Source organism: Epinephelus moara, chromosome 24 (genome assembly GCF_006386435.1).
Source record: "Epinephelus moara isolate mb chromosome 24, YSFRI_EMoa_1.0, whole genome shotgun sequence".
Taxonomy (NCBI): domain Eukaryota; kingdom Metazoa; phylum Chordata; class Actinopteri; order Perciformes; family Serranidae; genus Epinephelus; species Epinephelus moara.
In genome coordinates, this window is record NC_065529.1 from 27,177,885 (window position 1) to 27,204,111 (window position 26,227).

Here is a 26,227-nt window from a genome sequence, read left to right on the forward strand (position 1 = left end):
TTAGATGAGGTCATAGTATTGTGTTGGCTCACTGGAATTGCTCGGTGGGCCACTTAAAGGACCTAAGATGTGTGCTGAAGTAGGCTGTGAAGGCTTAGTCGATGAGGGCCCAGTGTGCAGGTGCAGAAGAATATGCTGGATGTGTAAATCAGCAACTGTTTTGCTAACAGGTGCAATAGAGCCAACAGGAGAGCCAGGGCCGTGTCAGGTAAGTACAGTGTGTGGCCCACACAGTCCTGAGAAGAGGTCTAATCAGGCACAGTTATTAAAATCACCTGTGTGGGCTGACGAGAGGTGCACAGGACATTATAAAGACTAATTCCTTCTCCATGCATTTTGGAGGTGGGTGAAGTCTTGCTAGAAACCATACTTCTGCTTCAAAACATGACCCAGCTCTATTCAGTTCAGTAAATAAGTCTGCCTCCATCCAGCTTCCCTCTGTAGCATTCAGGTTCACCGTTAACTATCTGACAAACAACATGGACTAAAATTAGCATTGACAACATTAACTTAGCATAACATTAAAATTGCAACTGTGGTGGCAATCAATATCAGAGCATCCCAGGTCTAAGTTATAATGTGAGTTAACACACTCACTTTCTCGAAATTGATCGTTGCTAGGCAACATGAAAACCTGTTAGCGCTCTGTGGAACGTTTAGCTTAGCTTAGTTTAGCAAACTGCTAACTTTAGCTGAACTAAAAAACCGCCCTGTCGTTAATATGTGGCTGTTTACATGATTTATGTCGGACGCAACGGTTACAAACTTAAGGTCGAATATGTTCAGAGCACTGGTATGTTTACAGAACCAAACCTTTAACGCTAAATGCTTTCAATTATCAATACCAAGTGAAAATATCGGATCGACCCCAAGTGGCTAAGATAGCTAACGTTAGGCTAACAGTCACATCTGAGACACATCATGATAGATAATCGAGGCCCGACAGGTTGGTAGTCACTTAAATAAATCCTAAGCTAAGTACGTATCTACCTATTAATATAATTAAATTTAAATTGCATATAATTAAATTTAAATTTATCATTTTATTTGATAGGGACAGTTCCAATACAGACTATGTGACTGGCGTGTTGCACAGAGAGTTTATAGCTATTGCTAATTTTCAACTCTTGTCCCTAGTTGAGCTTTTATATGTAGACCTAAAATATACAGTTTAAAACATCATGTAACTGCATGGACGGCACAGTAAAATACATAAACCACAATCCACACACTACAATACACATACCACAGTGCATATACCACAATACAAACATCACTACATATCCCACGACACATCTACTACAGTAGACATACCACTATACACCAAAACACTTACACTAATACCCCTTAACAGTTTCAGTGCATTTACCTAAGAGTGGGCACAGCTCTGGTTTGCTTTTAGCCAGCACTGGACCTTTGTTGTGAAAGATTGTAAATCTGTAATCAGTTTGATTTTAGTTGGTAATGTGTTCCAGAGATTATGGAAAAAGCTGATTGTCCAAATTTAGATTTACACTGACTGTCTTGTCTTTGTATAAATCTGGAAAGAGGCTCTGGAGCTAGACTGTTGATACATTTGAAAACTAATTTCAGGAAACAAAAGGTAATGAAACTGTCAAAGCTGAAAAGATTGTATCGCTCTAATATGTGACATTGATGCCACCGGACAGGCTTCTTGTCCATTATCTTCAGCGTCTGATTGTGTAAAGATGTAAGGTGTCTGATTGTAGGTGGTGATGCTTGAGCCCATACTGTCACGCAATATGAAAACTGAGAGAAAATCAGATGAATGCATGAATAGCTGGGCTGCCTGTGGGGGTATGTAGTGCCTTATTAATTTAAAACAAGTAAGATTCATCTTAACTGTTTTAGAAATCTTCGTCACATGTCTGTATGCCAACAGCTTTATAGGGACTTACAGTACATGACATTAAAGACATGCACAAAAGCTTGAAAGAGTCAAGATATATGCTTTCCTGGTACCTTCGGTATTTTGCTGCAAAAACACACAGTCCCAGAATTTTTAAATTGCTATTTTATGGACTAAAAGGCTGCATGTTAATATTTTATTTGGGCCAAGGGACCAAGTTGGACACCTCCATATTATGCTCAAACCAGAGTACAGGTATCGTGGTCAGATTGTCAATTCAGTCCATGCTATTGTAATATAAAAATGAATACTATGGCTTTTAGCATTTTCAGTAGCAGTTACATACTAACCCTATCCTACCCAATACAGGTGACAGGTCTCTCCAGCTTCTCTCTAGCCATTTTCCCTTCAGCTGGAGCTGTTGTGTCCAAACTGAGCAAAACTTCCCTCATCTGTACAAGTTTGGAAGCACTGACAACATGGCAACCCTGAAAGACTTTGATGAAACCCAGGAAGATGAGGGTGTCAGCCCTGCAGGAGCGAGGGTCCTTAGCCTGAAGTATGGCAGTGATGATAGCTGTTCTGCTATGTCTGGCTCTGAAGGATTCCACAGAGGATCCCCTAGCTCCAGGGACAATACTTCTGACCATATCCAGGCATCAGCCTTTGAGGCTATACTTTATGAGATCCAAGAGCTCCAGGAAATCAACAACCAACTTGAGGAATGCTTTGAAAACTTAAAATCCTACCACCAGCAAAACTGCACAGTGATTTTGGAGGCCCTACAATTGGAGCAATACAGGTAGCACATCCTTACTGTAGTACCCTGTAGATTTAAAGGAACCTGTCCTGTTTGTGATGCTGTTGCCATTACTATTCTGCAGGGGTGAATGTTTAGAGGAACAACTCAATGACTTGATAGAACTATACCAGAGTGAAATTTTGAACTTGAAAGAGGAACTAGCCAGCATGGAGGAGAAGACTGCACATCAGTCTTTGGTCAGCGTGACAGATATTCATGTAAGCGTCTCAGTATTTTTTTTTTTTTTTCTTTTTTTATGTCATCTCAAGAAAAGCACGTGTTACTCATAACATTAAAACTGGCTGTGTTACATTTGGGTGAGCCAGCTCCATTAAGGCTTATTGGAATGAACAGTCATTGATGTAAGCTACATCTGTGCTTTTCCTGCAGTGACTTGTGTAAAAATCTAGTTTTAATTCTTAACATCAGTTTGTTAGATGCTGTGTATTTCTGTGTTGAAGCATATTATCACACAGCAAATGTGGGGCCAGGTAGTATTCCTGTGTACAAACACTGTGCACATTGCATAGAGAATAGGCGCACTAGGAACACAAGTCAAATTATCTGCCATGAAACGAATCTATAGATAAGTGGTGCTGTATATGTTCATTCCTCTGATTGGTCATGAGAGCACCTTTGCTGACAGTTTTGTCTCTACCCCGTAGGAGGCGCTGAAGGCATGTCAGACACGTCTCTTCAAGATGGAGCAGCAGCAGCAGCATGTGATGCAGCTTGAAGGGTTTGAGAACGCACCAGCAGGAAGTCTTCTTGGACAACTTATCAATGTGCTGCTGGCTGTTATGGCAGTCATTCTAGTATTTGTGTCCACAGTGGCTAACTGTGTCGTCCCCTTGTTGAGAACATACATCCGCACAGTTTCTACACTGCTTTTTGTACTCCTCTTTTCCTTCCTCTGGGGGCACAGGGATGCCATTTCAGAGTATCCAGTTTACTTTTTCTGCACTCAACATCCTGAAAAGGGAGACAATCAATAAAACTGTCTCAATGCAAGCATCACTTTGACATCTCTTCAGGAGTCTAGTACAGAGGACAGTACCTGAGCATTAAGGTCTCATATTTCACATTACTTCTGAGTACAAATCACCTGACAGAAGTCTAAACTGACATATAAGTTACCTCTAAAAAACTTTAAATGTTCAGTATTTGATCACAGGTCAACTTCTACATTCTATAGACTGGGTTGCTGCCACGTGGTTTCAAAGCCAAACAATATTAAAGGAATAGTTCACCTGCAAAATGACCATTTGTGTATCAATTTTTCATGAATTTGAGTAAAGGGGATCCACTTTAACAACAAAACTCTCAAAATGGGGGCATCGGTGGCTTAGTGGATAGAGCAAGCGCCCCATGTACAAGGCTGTTGCCGCAGCGGCCCAGGTTCAACTCCAGCCTGTGGCCCTTTGCTGCATGTCATTCCCTCTCTCTCTCCCCCCTTCACACCTAGCTGTCCCATCTATAAAAGGCAAAAATATCTTAATCACCCCCCCCCTCCCAAATTGTGTTTGCAAGTTCTCACACACTCTGCAGTATAATCCACATCTCATTTATCCAGTTGTACGCCGAGTACTTCACATTCATTTTCAGTAAAACCTTACTATTTAAAAACACATTGGTACAAACAGTCTCATGAGCAGCCCAGTACTATGCATTTGAACTCTGCTCAGGCAGAGCTCAGACATGCTTGCCCAGTGCATGCTACCAATAAGCAAAGTGTTTAGGAAGCACTGAGCATATGACTGGATAAATAAGACTTGGGAGGATTACACTGAAAGTTGTGGGTTGGTAAAGTAAATTCATGTTTTGATACAATTGCTGTCATCAGTCCCCGTTTACTTCTGTTAAGAATGTACCACTTTTTGGATTCTCTGTTCATCACGGAGGCATGAGAGAAAAAAACAAAAAAACAAGATTTCATCAAATTCAAGGCAACGCGAGTAATTATATACAAAGTCATTTTGTGGTTCAAGTATTTTTCCAAGTTCCTGTATTTGCCTTTTCACATAAGTATGACTGATAGTGAATTAAGTTTAATGATAGGCTACTTTAATTCCCTGTAGCCGTCTGTGATGCTGTGGTAGGTTATTAGTCAACACCAGTTCTACTTAAAGCTCCAGTAGTGTCCTGACAATAGACATACAGCATCATGCTCCAAATGCAGAAAATGAAATCACAAACAAGAGCTCCAAAAAATAAGTTTTTATTTCAAAACAACATAGTATAAAACACCAGTTAACTATACATTTACTCTGCAGCCTTCCTCCCTCGTCTCCCAGCTGGTTTAGCAGCAGGGGCGTCGCTGTCCGCTTTAGCAGCCTTGCTCGGAGACGCCTTTCCTGCCTTTGCCTGCTTGGTGGCCTTTGCTGCTTTAGGTTTGGCTGAGTCAGAGGCTCCCTTGCCATCCGCCTTCTCTGCAGCTTTTTTAGCTTTTGGCTTCTTTGCTGGAGCGACCTTTGAGTTGGTAGCCTCTGAGGTGTCGGCCTCTTTTTCTTTCTTGGACTTTTTGGGAGGCTTTGGGTCCTATTTAAAACAAACAAACAGACAAAAAAAAAAAAACAAGCAAAAAAAGCCAGGGTTGTAATTTTTTATTAACTTGGATATTTTCCATTTTAATCCATGCTGTTGTTTCTACTACAACATTAACTTGAAATAGCATGTATACTCATTTTCACACGATTACTTGCATTATATTTAAGTGTTAAGGTTTCTGGCCTGAAAACTGTCGACCAAATCTCATATCTTCCCAAAATAAATTGTAAATTTTGCTTGGCCTGAACTACACTGCTGTACACCTTTGTAAAACCAAGTAGCTCCTGTTAATCTTCAAATAATAAAACGTCAGCCGCACTATGGGCCTGTATATTCCCAGATAATACAGTGACATGGATACATCAGTTTCTCAGCACAAACATTGACTCACCTCCTCTGACTTGGCCTCTTCATTGGCAGCAGCTTTCTTCTTGGTGGCACCTTTAAGAAGTTAAGTTATTAAACATCTTAATGGCTTATTATTGTAGTGATTTCACCGGTCCATTCATACCTGCTTTTTTGGCCTTCTTGGCTCCATCCTTGGCTGCTTTGGGCGCTTTTTGCACATTGGGATCAGCATTCTCGGATTTTGGCTTGGCCTCCTTGACCTTTGGTGCAAGCTAAACACAGGACAATAAAATAAAAAAAGGGCCCGATTAGACACGTCATCTGACCCGCTTTGCTGAAGCTATAGACACGACATCTTACCCTAAATTTTCCCATTGCGCCTGTAGTGACATTGGAGTTTGCAGGACGCACCAACGTGCCAGTCTCGATTCCTTTTTTTAAGGCTCTTCGGACCAAGTGCTTCAGCCTCACCAGATCCACTGAGGGGTATTTCTGTTTTATATAATTCTGTATCGCCTGGGATGAAACCCCTTTGCGTGAGTCCAGCTCTTTAAGTGCTTCTCTCACCATAATGGCTGTGGATGGGTGAGCTGCAAGTTTACGCACCGCTGCGGCACCTAGAGAGCAAACATATATCCTGTTTATATTTACACATATGTTGGGAAAAGGTTGATAAGATTAACAGTTTTGGTCACTGCAAGTTAAAATGTAATGGGTTAAACAGTCACATGGCTCTCCATGTAAAGTTAAAAGCGAGCAGACCTGATTTTTTCTCTTCCACCGGGGAATCACTGGAGGAGGGCGCAGGCGCATCAGCAGCGTCCACTGCTTGCTTTTTAGGACCCATTATTGTGAATTTAAGATATAAAAACTACGTCACGTGAAGTCTAAAAGTATGCTATTTAGGATACATCCGCACAGCAAGCACGTCTCCGTCTTTATGCAGCTTCTTCCGGTAAAACAAGACCAGGTGCATCACATTAGCATCAGGTGCAAACTATCAGTGATTAAATCCAGCAGGGATCGTGGTGAAATGTGTCGTCCACCTCATTTAGGAAGCCTCTTAATGTGTCATTTTTAAATTGAAAAATGCTACTTCCAATATTAAAGGCCGAGAATGTCTTTAAACTTTAGAAAACAAACACATACATGTTGGATTAAAAGTAAGCAGCACGAGGTGCAGAAATAAAACCTGCCAGTAGCTGCCAGACGTGGTTTTCTCTTCAGATAACAAGCAGCACGGATGTGACCTCTATCTGATCATTTTTGTAGCCTTTGTAGTGGTTTTGATGTTCTTGTGTGGCCTGCCTTGTGAACTGAATGTAGATAAAAATATCCACATACCTATGCAGTCTTGCAACAGCCTAACTGTTACTTAGAAAACAGGCTATCAACTCAGCGATGGCAGGCCCTGTATACTGACATATAAGGACTGACCTTGTACTTTCTTTTCATGAACACAGTCTGCAGGTAATGATAAACAAATGATAAATACATTTAACACAGTGTAGAAAGAAGTAATATCGGAACTTGCATTCAATGGTTTTGTCAATGAAATGTTTAAGAACATAACACTACTAACACAGTACATGTGGGACTTTGAGTTGTATTTATTTTAATGGTTCATTTGGATAAAAGCATGAACACAATTTGCACAGGGTTTGTCCTCAATTATAAATGTTAATATTGTCTTGAAATCCCTCCCTGACTGTCAGTCATAGACATGTCACACTGTTTGCCTACAGTTTTCCCCCTTTCACAACAAAGAGGCAAATATATCACTGGCTTCTGTCCTTTCAATAACCACTTTGACAAAGTTGATCTGCCTGTGATTACTGTTCACACATCTTTCCCACTGCTAATGTAGTACAGAGACACCATAATATAACTCCTCTCTGTTATCTTTCTTCACCAGGTAGACCACACTCATAGATCTAAATATACAACATGTACTGGGGGCAGATCAGTTTGTGTTTCTGCGGCTCGTCTAATAGTATTTTTAAATTCTGATGCTTGCTGTGTTTTTTTTTTCTGAGAGCAGGTTCTACATAATGAAACTTCAGAGTGTCAGTCAGAGTCAGACAGGTTTAGTCTTAGCATTGTGCATCATCATCATGGCTGGACACCTGCTGTTGGTCATCCTCATGTGTGAGTTAAATCTCTCATCTTATAGCTTGTTGTGTACTGATATGGGTACATTATTATTTGCAAGCATCAAATTAATGTTAGCCTGTATGTGTTGTTATTCAACCCAGTCGCCAGAATAAGTGTTGGGATCATACGTTTCAGCAAACCATGGATATGTCACATGTGTACCTGCCCTGATGGCATTTTACATTTCTTTATATTTTAACAGCACTATAGTCTCGCCATCCACCACCCCCTTTACCTCCCATTGACAAAAATCAGCTCACATACATGTAATCTGAACTACGTCATTGTAGAAATGTTGATATGATATAAAATGTACAAATATTACATATCCATGTTTTGCAAAGTAAAATGCCAACATTTTCTTCTGGTGACAGGACTGTGTTTTATTATTGAATGTTGTGAGAGGTTTTGATCACTCTGCATGTCACTGGAGTTACTGATCATTTATTGGAGCATATATTTCTTGTTAAGACACTGTTTTTCCCACAGATTCCTTTCATGAGGTGAAAGCACAAGGTAAGTCCCTGATATGTTATTTTTCATGGCCAGCCTCACTGTTATCACCTTATGAGAAACGTTATGTTTTAGTCTGCTATTAATTTGACAAGTTTTAGATTATATTTATTTATTTATTTGAGCTGACAGCATCTAATGGCAAACACTGTACGACTGTGCTTCACTCCATTATATTATGTATTAACTAAATTGTCTTAAAGATATAAGAACTACTGAAATATCAATATTATAATAATATTGTAATAAATAAATACAGACATGTTTTTTTCCTGACTTATTGGGTCTGGATGATTTCTCTCCTGTTCCTCCTACAACACCAGGTGATGACTGTAAGGATCTCAGAATCTCAATGATACGATGAATAAATAAATAAATAAATAAATAAATACATTAATAAATTATTTTTTTTCCTCTGACATATTAGCTCTGAATGAAAGCAGTCCTGGTGTTTTCTCTCCTGTCCCTCCTACAACACCAGGTGATGACTGTAAGTATCTCAGAATTTCAGTGATGCATGTTTTTCTTCATTATTAGTTTTGAGTCTTTCCTCTTTTGTGACACTTGAGCAAAATGTGTCCCTTACACAGAAGATACATGAAAACATGGACATTGCCATGAAATTTACTGAAAATTGTCATGCTCTCCAGAGTTTATCATGTAATATAATATAATATAATAAGTCCATTTGATTTTAAGGAGGCTGATTTTATTCTTGTCCCACCTCCATCAAACTGACACTAGCTGATGGTCTCTGTTCAGATGTGCAGGTAGGGAAGCTGGTCGTAGTTATGACTGGTTGTGGATTATCTGTGGGCATCATCTTGCTGGGATGTGCAGTTCTTTCGCTCACTAAATGCACAGGTAAGAATTTATTCACCTTAAGAGTGTTGTTTTAGAGTGTCCAACAAATGTCCAGTAATCACATTTACAGGCAATAAAAATGTTGGTAAAGTCATTCAGACTGTAAAAAGAAAAAATGCAAATAGCCAACACCATAGTATTATCTTCAAGTAAAGCATCGAAGGTCCGGTATGAAGGATTTAGTTGAATCTCATGGTGAGGCTGCAGAACTGAAATTTCTCTCATGTGCCGAGCATGTGGGAGAACGGAGAACTACCATGGCAGACGCAAGTGAGTGGCCTAAGGCCCTGATCACACAGAAAGCGTTTTAGCAGCCAGAGGCTGCTTTTTGTAATTGTTTATAATGAGAGTTAAGATTTTTGCTCACTGTTTTTGTGTTGCGATGTGCCTGGCGTTTTTGCCGGAGCGCTCTGACATCCTCGAGCTGAAAAAACTTCAACTCAGAGTGGAAAAACTTCACATGTCATCTCTTTTTTTTCATCATCTTTTTTCCCATTGTGCAATTGGATTATTTGAGAGGCAGGTCTTCGTGGTGGTCATGACAACAAGTTTACAGTTGATAAACGATGGCAGAGAAACTGCTGTTAGCAGTTGCTGGATACCCAGAATGCCAAATAACAAATAAATGTAGATTGATTACACTGGAGGGTTAGGGTAATGAGGTGTGTCTGTGGTTGCCTGGCAACAATAAAAAGGTGCAGCAAGCGTTTTTTTTTTTTTCACTAGTGGCATTCAATTGTTTGGTTTGTCCATTCTGGGCCACTGTAGAACAACATGGTGGGCTCCATGGAAAAGGACCTGCTGCGTAGGTAAATATAAACAGCTCATTCTAAGATGATGAAAACACGTTTCCTGTTTTCAGGTGATTATAAGCCACTGTAATTATAGTTATGTTTAAGTTTAAGTTTAAGTTTATTTCAGTTATATAGCACCTTAAAAGCAAAGAGCATTTGCACCAAAGTGCTTCACAGGCAACATGTCATATACACATAGGCATAAAGACATGTAAAATACAGACCAACATCAATTTATCAAAGAATAGAAATAAAAGTTATTAAAACCCAGGGTGATCAGATGAAAAAATAAAAACCGATTAAACACTATTAAAAGCCAAAGAGTAAAAATGGGTCTTAAGGTGCTTCTTAAAAACCTCAACAGAATCAGCCTTTCTAATGGCTTCTGGCAGGTTGTTCCAGAGCCGAGGGGCTGCAACAGAAAAGGCCCGGTCCCCCGCCTTTGTTTTCTGTGAGCGTGGCACAGCCAACATACCACGGTCTGAGGATCTGAGGGTTCTGGTGGTTGTGTAAGGGGTGAGAAGTTCTGAGATATATGAAGGGGCGAGACCATGGAGGGATTTATAAACAATCAGAAGAATTTTAAAGTGTTTCCTGAAATGAACGGGGAGCCAGTGTAATGATGCAAGAATGGGAGTGATGTGGTCTCGCTTCTTTGTTCTTGTTAATAACCGGGCGGCAGCGTTTTGGACTAGTTGGAGACGGGAGATGGTGGTCTGAGTAATACCTGAGTAGAGGGAGTTGCAGTAGTCTAGCCTGGATGATATGAATGCATGAATAACTCTTTCTAGGTCAGAGGGTGATAGGAAGTGCCTGATCTTTGAAATGGTTCTGAGCTGAAAGAAACTGGACCTGACAACTGAATTTGCATGCCTGTTAAAACTTAAGTTACTGTCAAATAAAACACCCAGGTTTTTTGCATGTGGTGTGATATAGGAGGAGAGGTGGTTGAGGTTCTGGGCGTTAGCAGTAGTATGATGTGGGGGGCCAAAGAGTAAGACTTCTGTCTTGTCCTCATTCAGCTGAAGGAAGTTCTGAGCCAACCAGTCTTTGATGTCTTGAAAACAGTTTTGTATTCGGGTGATATCAGTCTGGCTTTGGGAATTGAGGGGGAGGTAGATCTGCGTGTCATCCGCGTAGCAATGGAAGGAGATGTTGTGACTTTGGATAATTTTTCCTAACGGGAGCATGTACAGACTGAAGAGAAGTGGACCTAAAACAATAATCATAACAATAGTTATGATTATTATATCCAATTTCTGCCAATAGATGCCCCTATATCCTGCACACTGGACCTTTAAAGAGTGGCGTCTATATCCAGTTTAACCACTTTTATGGGTTTATTATAGTTTCCCAACATAAATGATCCCTGATTGATTTTTTTTCTTTCTTTCTTTTCTAGGAAACTGTCTTCACCGAAGGTGAGAAATCTTTTTTCTCAAACATTTCCTGGTAAGTTTAGTGAACAATAACAGCATCTTCACCATCATTGCTCCGTTTACATAGTTTCAGACACACTGCTGCTGCTGCTGAGATCAACTGTTTTCCTCCTCTGGTGAACAGTAGCAGATTAGGGGGACTGGCTGGATGTTAGAGAGGAAAGAGCTTGTTCACTATCAGAGCCTCTTATGCCAGACACCATTTATTGCATATGATTATTTAATTGATTTAATGTAAAAGACTCATAACTGATGGCTGTAAACATACAGAACATGAGCAAGAGAACCTTTGAAAATCTAAAATGCTTTAAGGGCAGTATACATATACAGCATTGTTCTGAAATAATACACTCCTTGTTCATATGTATGTATTCTTGTTTCCTCTGTAATGACGACATGCTTTTAACATGGCTCTTGAATCCTGCTTAGCTGCTGTTACTCACTGGATGTCACAAAAGTTTTTACGACTGAATGCCAACAAAACCGAACTACTAATCCTAGGCCCGAGCACCCAACTACCACTCCTCACTGACCTTAGTCTAAACATTGATAACTGTGTTGTCACCCCAAAATCAACAGTTAAAAACCTTGGTGTGACATTTGATTCATCTCTGTCCTTCGATGCTCACATCAGGGAAATCACTCAGACAGCATTTTTCCATCTACGCAACATCTCAAAGATCCGTCCCCTCCTAAATACCTCAGATGCAGAAATCCTAGTTCACGCCTTTGTTTCATCTAGACTAGATTATTGCAATATCCTCCTCTCTGGCCTACCGCAGCGCAGCACAAACAAATTACAACTTGTTCAAAATGCAGCAGCCAGGATACTTACCAAAACCAGGAAATATGAGCACATAACCCCAGCTTTAATCACTCTCCACTGGCTCCCGATCCAGTCCAGATCAGACTTCAAGCTGCTTTTACTCACCTACAAATCTCTTCATGGCCTAGCACCCCCATACTTATCCGAACTAATCACTCCATACGTTCCAGCACGTGCTCTCCGTTCACAAAATGGTAACTACCTCACAGTCCCCAAAGTTCACAAAAAATCAGTAGGTGGTAGAGCATTTTCCCACCGTGCCCCACTTCTTTGGAACCGGCTCCCCCAACCACTAAGGGATGCTGAATCTGTTGACATCTTTAAATCAAGACTAAAAACCTATTTATTTTCCCAAGCATATGGCACAACTTGATAGCACTTTTTTTTTTATTGTATTTTTTAATTGTTTTTTTTTTTTTTTTTTTTGTAAATAATTGTGCTTATTTGTAAATTGCATTTTTTTTTATCTGTAAATTGTATTTTTCTAATGTATTTTGTCTATGTGAACTGTAAAGTGTTTCGAGACCATGTTTATGGTGATTTTACACTTTAAATAAAGCTGAATTGAATTGAATTGAACATGTTTGCCTTTCAGCCCTGGAGCCAACGACAGCAGCAAATCAAAGTGTATGTAACACAAGAATATAACCGTGTTATTCATACGTGTATATTTATTTACTTTACATTTTATATTTTTCTTTACTGAATTGTGTTGTTTTCTGTTTTAGTTGCATGTGGATATATGAAAAGTCTCAACAGTGCAGAGGTGATTTAAAAACTCCTGTATCCATTCATTCAGTGATCACGCTGTCCTGCATAAGGCCACGCTGAATTTTCCTTCCCTCTGTCCCTCTGATAAAGTACCTGCCGAGTGGTTACGATGAAACTTACAGTATCGTCTCTTATGAATTCAGCAATACTGGTGAGCTGCTTTTCTCTTCCTACCAGTTTTCTACAGCATGTTTCATATCCATGATGGAAAAGAGCTATGATGGTTAAATGTTATACATATACTTTATGATATTTATGACTTCTATGGCTGCACAATAAGATTAATAACTTATAATGTAGCATTACACTTCCTGATGTGTTTGAAATGTGGCAGGACAGAAATTAAACGTGTGCAAGTGGTGTGTCTTCACAACTTTAATGCAGAAAAGTCTGTTTTTTCTTTTTCCACCAGAGTAACACATGCTAACCACAGCACATCAGAGAACCAGCAGCGCCAGATCAGAGAGACAACATGTGCAGCACTCGTACATCATGTTGTGTTTCTCAGACAGATTTAAGATGGGTCTGAAAAATTTTTGGATTGGTGGGGTTCAGTCCTGTCTTTCTTTAAAGAGTCTGAAATATGTTTCAGCTAAAACAAGATGTAACAATTTGTTGAAAGTGGTGAGTAAGCTCAGCGTACCTGCCTGTAAACATGCAGCTTTTATATATAAGAAATGCTAAAGAATGTTCACACTCAGGCAAAAAACCCAAAAACAGTTATGATATAGAAACTGGGAGCTCCGTCATGTTAGCCTTCACCAAAACTATGATATACAGAACATATTTTAGCTTCAATTTTGTTTAATTTTTTAGCCTTATTCTCTTTGGTATGTTCCTTTAACCCCTTAGATGTGACGTGAGAGTTTTTTTGTGGTTAGAGGAACTATTTCTTTTCACAAGCTTACAATTGAAACTGTCCCTCCCTGCTTATTCAGTGTAAAATATCAATAAATGCATGATTCTGGAGGGAAATGCAAATTTCAGTGTTTAATGGTCAGGACAGAATCAAATAACTGCATGTTTGCTTAGAGCGTTTAAGGTGTGTATGAACAGGTGTGAGCAGTTTGTGAACAAATGATGACCAATGACACTTTTCTGAACCACACAGCCATCGCTGCTGTAGATTTGATGTAAAAAATAACACCAAGTTTAAGTTTTTTTAATGAAGTATATTAAAGCAAGTAGATGTGAGGTGCATGTGTTTCTGTGGCCAGTTTTTTTGTGAGTAGATGTGAGGTGCATGTGTTTCTGTGGCCAGTTTTTTTGTGTGTGATTGACGCTTGATGCTCGTTGTGGTTTTCCTGTGAGCAAGTTCTGTAAAATGACACCTAAGTATGTTAAAGTCCACATAGTCAGACATGAGAGTGTCTATTGTCTATCGAGTGTGTCTATCTGGACAGTCTCAGTCCTCAGCTTCATCATGGCTGGACGCCTACTGTTTGTCATCCTCATGTGTAAGTTAAACCTTCTACAGATTACTCCATTGTTACTGTAATCTATCACAAATTAATGCTGCTTCACACACAACATGACATTTATATGTGATGTCGGCCGTCATGTATCTGTATGTTACCACATGTTTTTTATAGCTTATGATTTTATGTTATTTGTGTTCTTGTTGCTCTGTGCTGTTTGTGAACTTACTGTGAAACTGCAGTGCAGAGTTTGCAGCTAATTTCTCCATCAGGACAAATAAAGTATATCCTGATCTTAGTCTTCTACATTTTAATAACAGGACAAATAAAGTATATCCTGATCTTAGTCTTCTACATTTTAATAAAGACATTAATGAATTACTATGTCTGTGTATCTTGTTAACACATTTCCAACAGACTCCTGTCATGAGATTCAAGTTGAAGGTCAGTCTCTGATCCACTATCTGTCATGTCCAGCTGTGTTGTTATCAGTGTATTAATCTAGTCATCCACATGGTTTGATTGTGCAGTATATTTTTCTTTACTTCCTCTACATTGAATTACAATTTGTCGTTAGGACTATTAGCAAATAAATGCAACTCTTACATATTTGATATGAAATACTGTATGTTTACCTCCAAACTTTCAGCTCGTCTTCCATCTACACTACTAGTGAATCCAGCGGTGATCACAGAGACAGACTCAGTCACACTGAACTGTCGGGCTCCATCATCTGTTTCTGTGTCTCAGTGTTATATCTACATTGTTGGGCAAGAATCTCCCACAATCCTCTCTTGTATGAAGACTCTGACAGGAAGTGAGCTGCTGAAAAAGGCACATCAGAGTTCACCTGCTGAGGTTAAAGTGAAATGTTTCTACACTGTAAAGCAAGGACAGGTCGATTCACCTTCTCCACACAGTGACGCATCCTCCATCACCATACACAGTGAGCGACTGCTTTTCTAATTCTTTTATATATCATGCTATAGTGTTAGTGCAAGATAACGGTGACTTGGTGTCAAATTCAGGTGTTTTGAAGGGATTATAAAAAGGGGGGAAAATGATGATTCAACAGCTTGCATTTCCATTAAAATGCCACCTGTGGGGTGAAATGTTACAATTAACTTTTTTTTTACAGTTAAATTATAAATTGCTTCCATTTTTGTTGTCAGATTCCAATATTTTCTGAGCAAAAAAAGTTTATGACAGTACAATTCACATTAACATAAGATGACACAGAATGATCGATTATGAATCAGTAAGTTGAATGTTAACTGTAAAACATGACGACTCAGGTGTGACGTTTTATATACATATATTTATATTTCTGTCTTTCTTTCTTTTAGGGCAGAAACCACAGATGAGTGCATATTTTGATGGTGAATTCATTCTCTTTACCTGCACTCTGCCTGGTTCTGCTAATAATGATGCAAGATGTAACCTGTACTTTGGAGAAGAGGGTCGTCCAGTTATAGAAGCAACCGTCTGGCATAAAAAGATGTCAACCAATCAGAGGTTCTGTCAGTTTACTGTTCCATTTGATGATTTGTCAAGACGTCTACATTTTCTTCAAAGACGCGATGCCAACTCTTTGTCTCCTCGTAGTGACAGATACAGCCTGACTGGTAAGTCAGCAAAAATGTGAACACAAATGCTGAGGTCACTTTAATGTACGTGACACAACACACTACACTTGAAATTAATTAATGCAATTAAGTGAATTTCCACTGAATGTGTACATTCAGATAAACATCACAGAGTATGTCCCCACTTTGAAATATTTGAACTGTGACATCAGAATCAGACTCAGGTTAACTGGCCGAAAACAAGGAATTTGATGGAAATTTCAGTTCAGATGAATGTGTTTCAGACTGTTGGTCTATTTTAGAAGAACGATTCGATTTTGAAATAATTAAGACAGCTGCTGATAGGACAGCTGGTTTTGAGGTTAGTGATGACTTAAAGGAGGTTGGGGTCAGTGTGGATTGAACAGATACAGAGTGCTTCAATAGCGTTTATGAGACGCCCACATCTTGCTTTTGATGTGCATTTCAAGACTTTAAAGCCTGTAGCGTCTTTGCATGTAGGTACAGTGGTGCTTTGAGATCATTGCTTAAATCAACATGCATGCTTATATTGGCAGTGCTAACATGCTAACGTTTAGTAGTTCACATGTAAAAATGCAAGTTTTATGCAGTTATTTGTTTATATTGTTGTTATACTGCAGTAGCAGTATCTAAGCAGTTGTACAAGTGCTTCAGTAGTTCTGTGCAGACGACCTGATGTCAGGAGGCCCCTGTGGCTAGAGATTAAAGGAGCAGTCCATGTAGTTTGAATATTAATATCCCAAGATGTTGAATCCATGAAGTAGGGCTAGTTACCTCTGTGCATCGTGCATACTGGTGCCAAGTTTCCCAGCAATGTAGAACAAAAGTCAGGGGATCAGAAAGTCATTTGGATGCATCCTCTGGGAGCCATCAGTGTCTACACAAGATTTCATGGCAGTCCACCAAATGTTTCAGTCTGGTGGACTGACCCACCCACTGACATCAGCCCGAGACGTTCTTTAAAAAAGTTTTGTGCTTCATTTATAGCACAAATAAGAAATAGCACAATATATAATTTTTAAACACACATAAAATTGACATGCACACATTTCCTTTTCTTTTACTGTAGATATTGTGAAAAAGGAATCAGGCACGGTCCCCACAAGAAAACCATTTAGTACGACCACAGGTAGGCCATGTTATACACCTAAATAATCCATCACATATCTACGGAAGCACATTGCATTCACTGAATTAAAAAAAAAAATACACTGTATCTTATCTTGTAAGAAATCCTGATGTCATTATAATGAGATCCTGATCTAGACAGGGATAAAGCTGCCAGGTACTTTGGTTGTTGTTTGGTTGCACCAAGAGATACGGTGCCTTTTTTAAAAAAAAATAAGTGATTGCAATGTGCTTCTGTGCATATCACTTCTGTAAAAGATTTAAATGTTGTGTATTTATTAGAAATAGAAATAGCACAATTTAAATTTTCTTTGTACACATGTAAAAGTGACATGCACAATTCTTTTACTGTAGATAGTGTGAAAAGAGAATCAAGCATGGCCTCAACAAGAGCTCCATTCACTGTGACCAAAGGTAGGCCATGTTATACACCTAGATGATGCAGAACATCATCACATATCACACCTGTAAAAAAAAAAATTAAATGTTGTGTATTTATTCATCAGATTTGATTGACAGGCCTGGTGCTTCCGCAACTCCTGTGAAACCAGCAGAAGGTAACGACATTATAGATGAATCACGTGTGGCATTCATTAATCACAAAGTGTGTTTCCTCTGTTGCTGCCTGCCTAAGTGATTGCACAAATACCCTGTCCCACACGGTTGTTAACACATAAAGCTGACGGGTCCAAATCCATTTTCTTTTATTGGAGTTGTTTGAAATATTTTGCAGCAAGTTAAATTGAGATATGCAAACATTTTGCAAAAATTTGAACACATACTTGCGATTCAATGTTCTTCTTCACCTTGTTAATCTCTTCTTAATCTTATAACTTAGCACTGAAAATGTTACCATCTCATTTACAGTGGATACATATTATGTGCTTCTGCTGGGTTTGAGCAGTGTGCATTGCTTCACAGTGTGACAGTGAAGCAACCTGTTTTGTGATTATGATCCTGAATTCGATCATTCATCATGTTCACAACTTTATTTACATGTTAAATTTGTATCAGAAACAAAGCATCACGTTGACCTTTATTTTTTTTATATTTGGTGTGGCACATAGACCTTCAGTAGGTTCACACAGTCTTTCTGCTTTTGTATCAGAGGTAAAAATGACATTTGCTTGTGGCCTCCTCCACAACAGACACGTGGACATGGAAGTTGGCAGTAGCTGCGGCTTGTTTCGGAGGTGTTGTCTTTCTGGGACTGGCACTTCTCTGTGCCAAAAGAAGAACTGGTGAGAACTTGATTTATGTGTCCAGTAAAGCTTGTGTGTATTTCCCCCCTGAGAGAGCTAATGCTCCCTCAATTAACACATCAACAATATGAAATACCACATAAGGAGGAGGTTGGAGTGGAGAGAGTAAATGGTGTTGGCACGAGCCATAGTGTGCCATAATGATAATAATACGTGTCAGCTTATGATGTTTGCTGTGTGCATGAATGTGATTGGATGTTACTACTCACACAGCTGTGGATGACAGGCAGTTTAAATGTCTATAATGTTGCATTAAGTTTTTAAAAACAAATGCAAACCTACAACCAACTACTTGGATGGATGGACCAGACACATGCTTTATTCTTATCCTGACACCAAACTGCACTTATGTTTGTAATATTTGATGTGGCCACACATTTCTTTAATTAAACACAGCCAACACATATACACAACACAATACAGCAGTTTCTTCAGGTAAAGCATTAAAGGTCCAGTGTGTAGGATTTAGCTGCATCTAGCGGTGAGGCCGCAGAACTGAAATCTCTCCTGTGCGCCAAGCATGTGGGAGAACAGAGAACTACCATGGACGACGCAAGTGAGTGGCCTTATCTTGAGCCAGTGTTTGGTTTGTCCATTTTGGGCCACTGTAGAACAATATGGTGGACTCTGTGGAAGAGGAAAACATATTTCCTATTTTCAGGTGATTATGAACTAATGTAATCATGGTTATGGATATTATATCCCATTTCTGCCAATAGATGCCCCTATATCCTACACACTGGACCTTTAAAGAGTGGCGTCTATATCCAGTTTAACCACTTTTACAGGATTATTAGAGTTTCCCAACATAAATGATCACTGATTAATTTTTTTCTTTGTTCATTTTCTAGGAAACTGTCTTTGCCTAAGGTGAGAAATCTTTTTTCTNCACAAAGTGTGTTTCCTCTGTTGCTGCCTGCCTAAGTGATTGCACAAATACCCTGTCCCACACGGTTGTTAACACATAAAGCTGACGGGTCCAAATCCATTTTCTTTTATTTTAGATATTGTGGAAAAACAGCCAGATGTGATGCTGTCTATGCCACCATCTACTGTGACCACAGGTTGGACATGTTAAACATGTAAATAGAAGTCTAGAACACAATCACATAATCACGTTGTTTTGAAAGTTTAAAAGTTGTTATTCACCAGGACTGACTGATAGCAAGCTTCACTCCTCCACTCCTGTAACTCCTACCAAAAAACCCCCAGGTAACGAAATTGCAGATATATCAAGTGTGACTTTAATAAATCACAAATCATATGTGTATCACGCGACATGTGAGTATTATGACTAACTTTAAATTGTATTTTTCTTCATTCACCAGGAGTGACTGCTGGTAGACCAAGCTACACTGGTAGCTTTATCTCTGCTTCCCTGACACCAGTGAGACCAACCTCAGGTGACACAGATACTCAGTTTCTCAGTGATTAACACTGACTTTGGGGCATTTTATGCCTTAGTGATAGCAGAAAAATCACACAAAATGAAGAAACGAGAGATGCAGCTAGGATTTATTTGGAAACATTTAGAAAATTCTGATATATGCCATTTTAATATTCTTTTAAAAATATATTTCCACTGTCAAAACTCCTTTATATCTGGTATCAGGAAAATATTAAAGTTGAGATTCTTGTAAGTGCATCATAAATGATCAAATGCTTTTCTCTGACTGTTTTTAATTTATTACATTAGGTCAGACACCTCCAAAGCTTGTCTCTAATGGTAACTCGTTCCTTGTAACCCCACCAAACTCAACATCAGGTGAGAAGAAAAAGCATGTAATAACTTACACATACTGCATTAATTAATACGAAAAAGGAGATGCAACTCATTTAGTAAAGTTTTTTTCTTCAGCAGGCAATTTGACATATTCTACAGCAAGTTAAGTTGAGCTACGCAAACATGTTTTTGCAAAAATTTGAACAAAAACTTACAATTCAATGTTAAAAATCTTAATTTTATAACTTTTAATGCTGAAAAATGTTACCACTCATTTACAGTGGATACATATTACGTGCTTCTGCTGGGTTTGAGCAGTGTGTATTGCTTCACAGTGTGACAGTGAAGCAACCTGTTTTGTGATTATGATCCTGAATTCGGTCATTCATCATGTTCACAACTTTATTTACATATTAAATTTGTATCAGTAATAAAGTATTACATTGATTTTTATTCTTTTATATTTGGTGTGGCATAAAGACCTTCAGTAGGTTCACACAGTCTTTTTGCTTTTGAGTCAAAGTGAAACTGACATTTGCTTGTGGCCTCCTCCACAGCAGAAACATGGACATGGAAGTTGATAGTAGCTGCGGCTTGTTTCGGAGGTGTTGTCTTTCTGGGACTGGCACTTCTCTGTGCCAAAAGAAGAACTGGTGAGAACTTGATTTATGTGTTCAGTAAAGATTGAGTGCATTTCCCCCCCCCTTGAGAGAGCTAATGCACTCTTAACCCATTCAATCCCAAATTTTTCCCAGACATAAAATCGTCTGTCACTGGGGACCCTTTGAAATAATCAATCATTAGTTGTGTCTTATTGACCAAATTAACAAAATACTTGTTGTTAAAACATTTAAAACTCTGTCACTGGCAGTTCCCAGCATTGCCACAAGAACGCTCTATCATATTCTAGAGTGACTACTTTACATATCAAAAACCCTTATACATACCACCGCTTTGTCGGTGGCCTTTTACGTTCCCATGTGACGTGCTAGGTATCCTTCCGCGACTGCTGTTGATGTTACCAATACACAATACAAAAACCATCTTGGTTTGGTATTCGGGAAGCGAACAATCGTCTCCTAGGTGAAAGTCCAGGGGTTGTTGGACCCATCCACCACCCCCTCCCACCCTGTATGGACTTTTCTGCTCCTTATATTACGTCGTTACCAGCAGCATTTCAACCTGACCCTGTCCAGCACCGTATCATACCATCCCAACAGGTGCCATCTGGCCAACGAGCGGCGTATCATAACAATGTCAAAGGTTACGTCTGGTCACGTTACATAATGCTGCGAAAGGTGACTTTTGGCGTCAGGTATCTGACACTGAAATCATTGACAAAGTGGTGGTATTCGATGGCTTGAGAATGAGAACGGGCTTGGAAGGGGAGGTCATAATCACTGATAAATTCCTGTCATGATCTGTTTGCATTGGTCAGCGAATTAAATCAAAAGCCTGGCTGGCAACCTACCTGTCTCCTTGTCATAGTCTGTATCTGACCCATCACTATCATAATCACTGAACACAGCATCTTTTTTATTTTGAGGGACAACTGTAAGGTTGTACGCATCGGTGCAACCAGGAACATGTGACGGTGTACACTGTGTGACACTCTACATATCATATTGAAACCCTTTATTATTTCAATATTTGCTGGAAATGCACAGATCTTTCGGTAACATTTTTAGAGCCTTATAATATATACAAGAATATGACTGGATGTTACAACTCACACAGCTTTGAACGAGCCTATAAATGTGAATCATATCAGAAACAGCTGATGTCCAATCAGCACAGTGCTCTGCCTCAACCAACGCTCTGCTCTTTTTTAAAAATCATTTTGTATTTTTCAGGAAGATGTTCTAGAAAGAGGTAAGATTTTTTTTCACCTTTTCAGCAACAGCTGAGCGAGGTAAATTCTATCACATATACAGACTTTAATCTTTTTCACTACAAGTAGCTGCCCAAACTATATCCCTCTGGATATTATGCTTATCGTCCTACAGTGTATCCTGTTTCTTGTTTAATGAGGACAGACTATGTATTAAAACCTTCCCCTTCATTTCTCTATAGGACACGAGCCAATGTCTCCGGTAATGTGCACCAGGCAACATCACTGTATTATTTATATATAAAATACACAACATTTATATCGTCTTCTAGTGTGTTATGGTGTGTTTTACCTTCTGTTGCAGATGACTTAATGCGCATGAAAAATCTTGACCATGGAGGATCGGTAATTAAAAAGTCTTTCTCTGTCAGATGTCACACACCCACCACCTAAAATGATCAAACATTTGAATAACAAGCCTCCTCAAGGTGAATTAATCTGTTATCCATGAAGTTATTCATGAATTCCTCCCACTTCCTCTCCCCTCTTCTCTGTCATCTTTAGTTACCAGCAGGTAATGATGAAGCATACAGTGTGATCACCTCAGTGCCTGCTGCTGACTGTCGTGCTGGTGAGCTGCTTTCACTTTATATCTATATGAATGTAGTATAAAGTGCTCGTACAAGATAGATAACCAGTGTCAGATCTTTCTATGGTTGCCATGGGGCGCCACCCAGAGGCCAAAATTTTTGACATTCAAAATATATAACATGAGGGAAATGAAGTGGACAAAATTTGAAAATATGCACATATGTTTAATTGCTTGTTTGTTATTATTATTGTTTGTTAGATAAATTGTTTGTGTTGATGTCTCATGAGCACTTATACTTGTTAGTAATAACAACAAGAAATATGAAATATAATAACAATAACAGTAATAATAATAATATAGGTCCGGCACTGTAGATAACAGGTTTTATGCTGTGCATATGATATAATATGTACAACGAATAATGTTCTCACATTTTTTTAAAACCATACCAGAAGGTGTATACTATAGTATGACTAATATACTGTAGTTAGATTTATATGCTTTTATAACTTAAAAAAAAAGAAAAAAAAAAGAAGAAGAACCCTAACTTTAACGGATTTAGTGTAATAACACTAGCACTTGTGTAGCGGGTCAAAAAAGGGGATGTCTGTCAAATTCTAAACATAGATCAGGTGGACTACACTTTTGGCAGTTCACAGACGGTGTAATAAAATGCCAACCTTGACTGAAAACAATCATCTTACTGTTATTCTCTCTGACTTTCAGGTTCTCAGAAACGTAACGGACAAGAGTCTCAAAATGAGGATGTAAGTGAGACATGAATCACAGTATTGAATATGTTTGCTACATAGATGTTACAGATGTGAAGAGCTCTTACAGTTGGTTTAATTCTTCTCTAGTTGGACGTATACCATGTGTACGCCACCGTATCTGAGGAGCCACATCCATCAGCCCTGAAGGACATGGTGTACAGCACTCTGCAGGCACACTGACACATAAAGCTTTGCTGTATCTGTTTTTAAACCATGTGAAAATTTTAAACTTGTCTTTTATAGAGTATCTTATGATCTAATAGGTAGGGAAGTTGATGGTTATATGTGTAGTCTGGTGTTGACCTGTGAAAAGTCTTTCACAGATACGACAGTGGAATCTTTCTAGTTAGGCTAAAAGCAACTGGTATGAATAAAACATTTCTCTTTTATTGGTTAGGGAGGTACTGAGTGTTTGAGGTTACCTCTCTGAGCATTTTCACTTGCAGAGTGCCTCAAGGCAGTGTCCTAGGCCCCCTTATGTTTTTGTTTCATTTTAATGACATTAAAACAAACAAAAAAACAACAACAACAACAACAACAACAACAAGACAGACTAGAAGACACAGGAGAAATTAGTTGATCAGTTAAATACATTGTCAGACATTAGGCTACTTTTACACTTAGGCACTTACACTCTATCTTGTTTGGATTAATGGGGCTAAGGACAGTCTCTTACTGGGACATTAATATTGGTGTTAGTTTGTGACATTAGGCCCTTTTACAAACTTTGAAACACAAAATCCATGAAGCACAAAAACAACTGGTCAGAGTGGTCCCAGTCATGTTGGCAGGTGTTATTCCTGCAGTTTCACTAGCTTCCAGCAGAGGGCTGAGCATGTCACTGTATTTAAATATTGTTTGTACTGTAGGATTTTACATCAAAGTCTCAGCTGCTTATGATTGAATTCTTCAAATTATTCTGATTCCTTTTTATGTTTTACTTTTAAAGTAACTGATATTTACACATTGAACTATGTCATTCAACAATAAGACAACCTTTTGTTATGATGTGATTTATTTTTCTGTGGCTTTTCTTTGCTTATTCTCTGGGGTCATTTCACTTCACATGTTACTGCGCTAAACACACGAGCTGTAAGATAGCAATCTATCTATCTATCTATCTATCTATCTATCTATCTATCTATCGTGATCTAAATAAATAAAACATGCAACTGAACCCAGCTGTTGGAGCCACAATGACATTATTTGTATTGATTCAGGTTTAACTAATGGAGACAACATGTACATAGATGCAGTTTTGTTGTTTGTACACAGGGTGGCGCACTAGCACAGGAAAACGCAGGTAATATAGTTAAGGTGCAGGTGATGAGCAGCAGGTATGTGATGGGGGAAGAAATTCGTTTTTTGACCGTGTAAAGTGTGGCAGCATGAAGAGTTTGTAGTATGTTGAAACTGAAATTTGATGAGTGGAAACGTACCTGTGATGGACTCTGAAACTGTCAAGTGGAAACTTACCGAAGATGAATTATGGACATAATGTTTTACCTGCGTGAAGGTGAGCACGTGTAAATAAATGGGTCAGTGCACTCAAAGAAACCTGTGGAATTGGACATTGTTTTATTGTTGTTGTCCAAAACACACCTTGTTTTATGTTATTCATTTATGTTTAAGCTATCTCCTGTTTCATTTTGTAGTTTCTCTCCTCATGTGTCATGTCTGGTATTAACTTCCTGTCTTTGTGTGTTTTCCTGCCTGTTTGCTATCACACCTGTCTTCCACCATTCTCATTAGTCCTTCCCTGTTCCCAGACTGTTCCAATTCCTACACTACCATACAATATGGTATGCCAAAAAAAGATTTAGTATGTGACAATACATAGAGTGTCAAATGCAGTATGCCAAAAATACCAGGATGTTCTACTACATGTGGACTGATTTTGCAGTATACAAGCCAGCATACCTTTCTGGCTATTCTGACCCACAATCCCCTGTGTGTCGATGTGTCACATCGAGTAAGCCACAAACAGATGACAGCTGATTGACAGTTGTCAGAAAGTTAAATTACATATATTGCAAAGTAACAACAGCATAGCTCTCTGGGTAGATCTCCTTCACACCTGTTCTGTTTTTGTCTTGTTTGCTCCACCCTAGCGTTCCCCTCTGCACCCTTGTTGTAGGCCAGTCCTTTTTTTCCTTTGCTCATGCCCTTCTGCTCCAGCTGTGTCTCGCTTTAGTGATTACTTTTCTGTGTATATAAACCTGTGTGTTTCCCTTTGTTTCTGGTCAGTGCATCTGTGTTCATCCTTGTGTTCATGGAGTTGTTTCCTGCTCTGTGTCCCGCCTGGTTCCTTGTGTTCCTACCCTAAGTTCATTGTGTTGTCCTGGTTGGTTTTCAGTTTAGTTTTGGTTCTTCTTTCTTCTGGACTTTCAGTTACCTGCCTGCTTTTGGGATGTTGTCATTAGCTTTGTTAAAGCTCGCCTTTTGTTGCATACTGCTCTGCATCTGGGTCCTTGCCCTGAACTGATCCCTGACATCTTGGCTCATTTGCATGCACCTTTGAGACAGTTCCAAACCAAACTCAAACTCCCTTAGGGTGTTTTCACATATAGTCCTTTTAAACAGACTGAACTCAGTCCTTTTAGGGGGTTTTCACACTTGGTCCTTTTCAGCTCTCTAAGTGGAGTCAGAGCTGTGACTCAGCATTTTTTGTGCATATGTAAACACTCCAAGAGAACTCAGACCCCTCTCAAGCGAACCGAACTTCAAGTCTGCAGTGCGGTTCACTTAACCTGCACCTTGTGAACGCAAAGCTCATGTTACCATCTCTGTCAAGCTGAGCACAGAGTGCCTGATGTTACTGCACGTATTCAGATGTTGTTGGTATCTCTTAAAGTACAGTATATTTGAATAATGTATTCATGTTTCGATTTCGATGTGTGCACAGGTGTTTCAGAACTATCTCCTACAGTAAAAACCTGCACTAAATACCTACTGTTTTGAAGTA

General features: G+C 39.0%; 3 protein-coding genes and 1 long non-coding RNA gene across 5 annotated transcripts; 3 read left to right on the forward strand and 1 right to left on the reverse strand.

Annotated features, from left to right (window-relative positions):
• The first annotated feature begins 671 nt into the window (after nucleotides 1–671).
• Nucleotides 672–3,960, forward strand: LOC126386354 (transmembrane and coiled-coil domains protein 1-like). Of its 2 annotated transcripts, none has more exons than XM_050038640.1 (3): nucleotides 672–793; nucleotides 2,240–2,672; nucleotides 3,338–3,960. In XM_050038640.1, exons 1-3 carry the CDS (start codon nucleotides 736–738, stop codon nucleotides 3,345–3,347), a joined length of 501 nt encoding a protein of 166 aa, XP_049894597.1. In that variant the 5' UTR covers nucleotides 672–735; the 3' UTR covers nucleotides 3,348–3,960. The 2 variants fall into 2 exon arrangements, with proteins under 2 accessions (XP_049894597.1, XP_049894596.1); XM_050038639.1 differs by lacking the exon at nucleotides 672–793 and adding an exon at nucleotides 2,050–2,125.
• A 914-nt stretch (nucleotides 3,961–4,874) lies between these two features.
• Nucleotides 4,875–6,497, reverse strand: LOC126386218 (protein B4). The gene is made up of 5 exons (XM_050038418.1): nucleotides 6,330–6,497; nucleotides 5,928–6,184; nucleotides 5,731–5,839; nucleotides 5,611–5,660; nucleotides 4,875–5,210 (listed from the first exon to the last, which is right to left on the reverse strand). Exons 1-5 carry the CDS (start codon nucleotides 6,412–6,414, stop codon nucleotides 4,935–4,937), a joined length of 777 nt encoding a protein of 258 aa, XP_049894375.1. The 5' UTR covers nucleotides 6,415–6,497; the 3' UTR covers nucleotides 4,875–4,934.
• Nucleotides 6,498–12,885: 6,388 nt separating this feature from the next.
• LOC126386797 (uncharacterized) lies at nucleotides 12,886–13,474 on the forward strand. Its single transcript, XR_007569537.1, has 3 exons — nucleotides 12,886–12,923; nucleotides 13,019–13,079; nucleotides 13,341–13,474. It is a non-coding gene; the product is annotated as an uncharacterized LOC126386797 (long non-coding RNA).
• A 2,452-nt stretch (nucleotides 13,475–15,926) lies between these two features.
• LOC126386224 (uncharacterized) lies at nucleotides 15,927–24,402 on the forward strand. The gene is made up of 14 exons (XM_050038425.1): nucleotides 15,927–15,971; nucleotides 17,023–17,082; nucleotides 17,436–17,495; nucleotides 17,588–17,638; nucleotides 19,348–19,407; nucleotides 19,496–19,555; nucleotides 19,672–19,746; nucleotides 20,040–20,108; nucleotides 20,624–20,719; nucleotides 21,920–21,938; nucleotides 22,140–22,302; nucleotides 22,462–22,528; nucleotides 23,216–23,256; nucleotides 23,350–24,402. The coding sequence occupies exons 3-14, from the start codon at nucleotides 17,459–17,461 to the stop codon at nucleotides 23,440–23,442; spliced, it is 831 nt and encodes a 276-aa protein (XP_049894382.1). The 5' UTR covers nucleotides 15,927–15,971; nucleotides 17,023–17,082; nucleotides 17,436–17,458; the 3' UTR covers nucleotides 23,443–24,402.
• Nucleotides 24,403–26,227: the final 1,825 nt, after the last annotated feature.